Below are 6271 nucleotides of genomic sequence, written 5' to 3' on the forward strand. Positions count from 1 at the left end.
AACTCGCAACCTCTCGCTTCCGAGTGCAAGTGATCGGGAGGTCGTGGGTTCGAACCCCGGCCGGGTCATACCTAAGACTTTAAAATTGGCAATCTAGTGGCTGCTCCGCCTGGCGTCTGGCATTATGGGGTAAGTGCTAGGACTGGTTGGTCCGGTGTCAGAATAATGTGACTGGGTGAGACATGAAGCCTGTGTTGCGACTTCTGTCTTGTGTGTGGCGCACGTTATATGTCAAAGCAGCACCGCCCTGATATGGACCTTCGTGGTCGGCTGGTCGTTAAGCAAACAAACAAACAAACAAACAAAGACCCCCTCCCTTTTAAGACTTGATTTTCTCACATTGTTGGAGGTTTTAAAAGTCTTAAAGGGGTGCATTCCACACATTGTTGGAGGTATTAAAAGTCTTAAAGGGGTACATTCCACACATTGTTGGAGGTCTTAAAAGTTTTAAAGGGGTACATTCCACACATTGTTGGAGATTTTAAAAGTCTTAAAGGGGTACATTCTACACATTGTTGGAGGTCTTAAAAGTCTTAAAGGGGTACATTCCACACATTGTTGGAGGTCTTAAAAGTCTTAAAGGGGTACATTCCACACATTGTTGGAGATTTTAAAAGTCTTAAAGGGGTACATTCCACACATTGTTGGAGGTCTTAAAAGTCTTAAAGGGGTACATTCCACACATTGTTGGAGGTCTTAAAAGTCTTAAAGGGGTACATTCCACACATTGTTGGAGATTTTAAAAGTCTTAAAGGGGTACATTCTACACATTGTTGGAGGTCTTAAAAATCTTAAAGGAGTACATTCCACACATTGTTGGTGGTCTTAAAAGTCTTAAAGGGGTACATTCCACACATTGTTGGAGGTCTTAAAAGTCTTAAAGGGGTACATTCCACACATTGTTGGTGGTCTTAAAAGGGGGTACATTCCACACATTGTTGGTGGTCTTAAAAGTCTTAAAGGGGTACATTCCACAGATTGTTGGAGGTCTTAAAATTATTAAAGGGGTACATTCCACACATTGTTGGAGGTCTTAAAGGGGTACATTCCACACATTGTTGGAGATTTTAAAAGTCTTAAAGGGGTACATTCTACACATTGTTGGAGGTCTTAAAAATCTTAAAGGAGTACATTCCACACATTGTTGGAGGTCTTAAAAGTCTTAAAGGGGTACATTCCACACATTGTTGGAGGTCTTAAAAGTCTTAAAGGGGTACATTCCACATATTGTTGGAGTTTTTAAAAGTCTTAAAGGGGTACATTCTACACATTGTTGGAGGTCTTAAAAATCTTAAAGGAGTACATTCCACACATTGTTGGTGGTCTTAAAAGTCTTAAAGGGGTACATTCTACACATTGTTGGAGGTCTTAAAAGTCTTAAAGGGGTACATTCCACACATTGTTGGAGGTCTTAAAAGTCTTAAAGGGGTACATTCCACACATTGTTGGTGGTCTTAAAAGGGGGTACATTCCACACATTGTTGGTGGTCTTAAAAGTCTTAAAGGGGTACATTCCACACATTGTTGGTGGTCTTAAAAGTCTTAAAGGGGTACATTCCACACATTGTTGGTGATCTTAAAAGTCTTAAAGGGGTACATTCCACACATTGTTGGTGGTCTTAAAAGTCTTAAAGGGGTACATTCCACACATTGTTGGTGGTCTTAAAAATCTTAAAGGAGTACATTTCACACATTGTTGGTGATCTTAAAAGTCTTAAAGGGGTACATTCCACACATTGTTGGTGGTCTTAAAAGTCTTAAAGGGGTACATTCCACACATTGTTGGTGGTCTTAAAAGGGGGTACATTCCAGTGTAGTTGTATCCACCTCGGCGTTGTTTCAGAACCGACATGTGGAGAAAACTGTTCGCCAAGTTCGACACAGACGGAAGCGGATACGCGTCACGACAGGATGTGATAGAGGGACTGGAGAACATTGGGATTCCCGTCAACGACGAGATGAAAGCCAAGATCAAAGCCATGGATTCCGACAGGGATGGCCGAATCTACTACGGGGACTTTCTAAAAATGCAACTGTTGAAGAAATGAAGAGAACCGAGGCCTGAGACTGGTCTCCCCTTGTTGTTCTCTTTTGCACGTCGAAACGGCGTTTAATTTTCAAGTTCTTCCAAGGGATGAACCCTTTTTTTCTATTGCAGTCTTGTCTTTGAGAGTATGCTGAGAGGATTTGAAGAAAAAAAGTCATTTATACAGCTGCTGATTGGGTTTCTGGTGAAGGTTAAGTGAGTGTTCCGCTAAGTTTCAGTGCTCGTAAGTAAACGAGATTTACGGTTGTGGTGGTAACGATGCTTTCAAGAGTGGTCATTCTGGAGTTGAATGTTTGTAGCGTCAGGACCTGCAGTGCGTCACCGGCTGAGTGATGACAATGACAATGATTTATTTTACGAGGGTAACAGAATAAGCATTGGTCAAGGAGCTCTCTGATACAGTACTCCTTGGCATTGGTATACTTTTTTGCATCTGGCCAATTAAAAAAAGGTGCATTTATTATCGGGAAAGCGATCATGCTTTACCACCAAAGATCTGTTCTGACTTTTATACAAAATAAGAACATCCTTCAGATTGAACATGTACGAAAAATCCACAGCCTTGATGCATACTGTGCAGAGTTGAATTTGTCGTTGTTGAATACATTTTGTAAACAGCATCTATGTCAATCTACCAACATAATTCAGTTAAAAAATGACATTCGGTACATAATCTAGCCACACGTTTGATTGTTGGTATGTGACCAAGTGGAAGGGTGCTCTTATTGGATGTGAAGCCTGGAGCAGTCTGTGGCGGTGAATATGATGGAGTACGCGGAAAGTACCGTTAACTACCTTGTATACGCCCACCCCCCTTTTGCACCAATTGTGTCCAAAAGTTTACTAGGTACTATACCCTTTACAAGAAGAGCGGTTCCTTTGCTAGAATAAGGATATTTTGGTCACTTGGCATGGAAGAGTTCAAAGGATTCGTTATTGCACACAACTTTCCTCTCTCTCGCTCTCCCTCACACACACACACACAGACACACACACACACACACGGAATTCTGCAAGCAAACCACGAAAGAAATCTTCTTGCTTTACCGTCTGTTAACAATTCCAAAAGACAACAACAGCAGACTTAAATAGCCTTTGTAATTTCCCTTTAGTCTAATGATCGAAAATGGGGGATGGGCGCTTACCAGGTACTGTACGCTGTGCGCAGAATTTGACCAAAAGTAGGGGGTGGGCGTTTACTCGATACTGAGCGTATACAAGGTAGTTTACGGTACGGTACCTTTGAATAAACTACCAGTGACTTTCATCCTTAGGACTTTTCAACCCGACCTTGATCTGAATTCCAATGTCGAATAGACTTGCGTTTGCATATTATCCCTTTGTATACTGTGTCACTGTGTGTTTTCTAAAGATTTTGTTTGTGTTTTCTATGGTTACTTTTTGTTGATGTTTGTTTTGAAGCGGAGCGTAGGGTCTACTATTTTAGAATCGTGTTGTATTATTTAACTAGCATACATAATTGTAATTGTTTATACACCAATGACAGTTTTTCATGTGGTTTCCCTTTCATCAATGAGAGAAAACAAGATAGTTTGTTGAATCAAATCTCGCGATTACCGTAATAGTTATTATAGTTTATACACCAACGGAAGTTTTCCAAATGGTTTTGGTTTTACCAGTAACATAAAAGAAGGAGGTCGTTGAGTCAAGTCTCACAATAACCGCGATTCCAAGTGTGATTCAAAATGGCCGACGTTGTAATGATAGTTAGAAATACTTCGACTAGACCATAGTCACTTATGCATCCACTGTGACGGGTTTTAACATCTTGTGTATTTATTCTTCTTGAAATCCACTTGTATGCTCTTTCTTCCTCTGGCGTGTAACTTTTTTTTGTTGAGACGAATTGAGATGTAAAAAGTTACCTTGATTTGTGTCATGTAAACAGTGAAATATTCGCGTACGCATACAAATACGTCCTTCAAACAACGAGAGCTGTTGTGAATCATTTTACATGTTGCATTATTGTTTTATTGTAATAGTATTGTGTTGTTAGTATTGCCATGGGAATTTCCCTCTCAATGGAAAAGTCTTAAGCATATAATGTAATCCCACTCACTTTCGTTAGTTTGTTTTTGATAAAAATGCTTTTTTTTCAAGACAGTACATGTTTTGATTAATGTTACATGTAACCATACATTAACTGATAAAAAAAAAGTACTGACTTTTTTGTTTGTATTTTTTTCTCTCATTGATTTTTTTTATTTATCTTTGTTGAACATTTTAGTCTGATGTTTATTAAATATCTTTACTCATAAGCAATCTGTACATAGATTATTTTTCTACATGATTCAAGCTTATCGCATCATGAGTTTCGAACGCACAACTATCCTTACTTCTATCATAAATTCTACCCAGTGGTTTATTAACTTTGCATTTCAACATCTGTGTCTAGATAATACAAGAGAAGGCATGGGCATATCTTCTACTTTTTCTACAGTATTTTATACGTGTGCGTATTGCAATTAAACACAGGCTTTTGGTTTGCAAATTCTATTTGTTCTTTATTTCGAAATGTTGAAAACAAAAGAGCATAAAGAGAGTAAGGGGAGGGAAGCGAGAAGAACACAAGACAAGAGTGTACTAGAGTTATGGTTACTTTAAATCGTTGAAGGTAACAATAATATGTAACAGATGTCCACCATAATATCTATTATGATGGGCTTCTGTATGTAAGCAAACCAGCTCAAAGTTGAAACAGCTTCTGATAAACGAACCAAGAAAATCAATCCCTACTTTGATGTCTTTATGTCTGATTGAGCTTGGAAACACGCAGACGCCAAAACTATCAACACAACTGAGTTAAAGAACAAATTTATTTCTAAACAAAAAGAAGTTTAGCTTCACACACACAAACAAACACACATAGTACACACACACACACACACACACACACACACACACACACACACACACACACACACACACACACACACACACACACACACACACACACACACACACACACTGTTCAATTTACGGAACATTTAATTTTTACGATATGGGCTTTATTTTTCTTTTGTGCTCGCACTTTTTTCAACTTTTACTACTTTTTTACTGCATTTCTTTCAATTAAAAATGAATTCAGTAAACGGATCTGTGAGTAAGTGGTGTGTGTGTGTGAGTGAGTGGTGAGTGTGTGTGTGTGTGTGTGTGTGTGTGTGTGTGTGTGTGTGTGTGTGTGTGTGTGTGTGTGTACGTGCGAGCGAGCGTACGTGCGCGTGTGTGTTAATATTCCTGTGTATGTGTCAATGTCTGTTTGGGACTGATTTTCCTTGTCGCATAACTGACTTCCCTTATCGCGAAAGTGGTTTTTATCTATCGGTCATTTGTTAACCACACCTTTCAGGGGCGTAGGAAGACACTCACAGGCGGTGACTTCCTTCAGCAGTGAATAGATCACGTTCGGAAATAACTTTGGGGCAGCTGTTGAACGATTGTTTACCTTGCAGACGAGACAAGTTGTAGACAAGCAGATAGCGTCACAGTGACCATCGAACTCCGGTACGCACGTTTTCGACAGAAAAAGACATGACATCGAGCACATGGAGCAAACAATACAGTGTTAACGCATGACAACAAACAAACCGAGTTGTTTCCGGACAATAGCGATAGCTTGCCTACCAACCAACCCCTCTTTTCATTTTCGTAGGTACACTTTATCTTTTACTCTAGGGAAATTAGACGCACCAACCAAATTGAGGCTAGTTTTATCTTTCACTCTAGGGAAATTAGACGCACCAACCAAATTGAGGCTAGTTTTATCTTTCACTCTAGGGAAATTAGACGCACCAACCAAATTGAGGCTAGTTGCCCTGTACAGGGATTTCCTCACTAACCTGAAGAAGAAGAAGAAGAAGAAGAAGAAGAAAAAGAAGTCTATTCAAACACAAGAAGTGAGAAAAAAACACTAACAGTACACACCCTTAACTATAGCTGGATTTCATGTAAGAATCAATTCAAACAGAATTTACGGGCAGTTTACAGGAAGTTTTTTGTGTACGGGGAAAATTGACCACGAAAAGTTGACATTATAATCTGTAAGACAGTACACGCACACAAAATAAGAAGTATAAGTAAAGGTCATATTGTTTACCCAGACTTCTCTAGGAAAATGTAATCATAAATTAGAAAACAAAAGCAATGTATATCAGCTTCACGTAAACCATCAGTTTCTGGTCACAGACACTGCCAGGCTTTTAC

At 39.3% G+C, this 6271-nt stretch overlaps 1 protein-coding gene across 2 annotated transcripts in view; it reads left to right on the forward strand.

Moving 5' to 3' along the window:
- The window catches only part of LOC138979782 (calmodulin-like), a 21535-nt gene extending 19106 nt beyond the window's left edge, over positions 1 to 2429 (forward strand). For both annotated transcript variants that reach the window (XM_070352517.1, XM_070352518.1), the window contains exon 4: positions 1844 to 2429. In XM_070352517.1, coding sequence (XP_070208618.1) covers positions 1844 to 2048 — 205 coding nt within the window. In that variant the 3' untranslated portion in view covers positions 2049 to 2429. The remainder of the gene's footprint in view (positions 1 to 1843) is intronic.
- The last annotated feature ends 3842 nt before the right edge of the window (positions 2430 to 6271 follow it).

The sequence above is a fragment of the Littorina saxatilis genome, linkage group LG11 (assembly GCF_037325665.1).
Source record: "Littorina saxatilis isolate snail1 linkage group LG11, US_GU_Lsax_2.0, whole genome shotgun sequence".
NCBI lineage: Eukaryota > Metazoa > Mollusca > Gastropoda > Littorinimorpha > Littorinidae > Littorina > Littorina saxatilis.